The sequence below is a fragment of the Sinocyclocheilus anshuiensis genome, unplaced genomic scaffold, assembly GCF_001515605.1.
Source record: "Sinocyclocheilus anshuiensis isolate Anshui unplaced genomic scaffold, SAMN03320099.WGS_v1.1 C32118744, whole genome shotgun sequence".
Classification (NCBI taxonomy): Eukaryota; Metazoa; Chordata; class Actinopteri; order Cypriniformes; family Cyprinidae; genus Sinocyclocheilus; species Sinocyclocheilus anshuiensis.
The window spans coordinates 1-705 of NW_015611174.1; the positions used below are offsets into that span (position 1 = coordinate 1).

A 705-nucleotide genomic window follows, 5' to 3' on the forward strand; every position below is an offset into this window, starting at 1 on the left:
AGTGTAGACCATATTTCTATCTTTAACATAAATTGGAATTTAAAGGAATATTTGATGAAAATGATCAAACAGCTACAGGTAAATAAATAGTTGATGAGAATTATCAAGTGCTAAAGGTACACAAATGTCTCTGGTTAACATTGTTTACCTGTGCTTCTTGAATTTGAGGGTGTGTGTGCAGAAACTGTTCGATTTCAGCAGGGTAGATGTTTTCTCCTCCTCGGATGATCAAGTCCTTGATGCGACCATCTATTTTGCAGTATCCGTACCCGTCCAAACTGGCAATGTCACTGTATCAGATCACAGTCATTGAGGACTGTTTGCAATGAATCCTGAATATTAACCATGTTTATATCAAGTAAGAGAGGAAAAAATTCCAATGCACTTACCCAGTCTTGTACCAGCAATCTTTTGTGATGCACTCCTGGGTCTTTTCATCATCTTTCCAGTATTCCAGCATCACGCAGTATCCCCTGATCATCAGCTCTCCCTGAGCACCCAGAGGCACGATCTCTCCTGTAGTAGGGTTCACTACTTTTGCCTAATGGAGAAACAACCATTCAGTGTGCTACAACTGACTATAAATATGCACGCAGAACATCTTTATCTAGTATTGTGTACAAAATGAACCTCAGTGTGGGGGCAAATACATCCAGCAGTCTCTGTCTTTCGCTCAATGCTGTCAATTGGAAAGCCGCAGAATGT

The 705-nt window shown here is 40.4% G+C and overlaps 1 protein-coding gene across 1 annotated transcript; it reads right to left on the minus strand.

The window, feature by feature from the left end:
• Window positions 1–148: 148 nt before the first annotated feature.
• Window positions 149–699, minus strand: LOC107682360 (acyl-CoA synthetase family member 2, mitochondrial-like; the record flags this gene model as incomplete). The annotated part of the gene is made up of 3 exons (XM_016478623.1): window positions 631–699; window positions 390–541; window positions 149–290 (listed from the first exon to the last, which is right to left on the minus strand). Coding segments are annotated over exons 2-3 (234 nt in total), but the record flags the coding sequence as incomplete, so codon positions are not given.
• Between the last annotated feature and the right edge of the window lie 6 nt (window positions 700–705).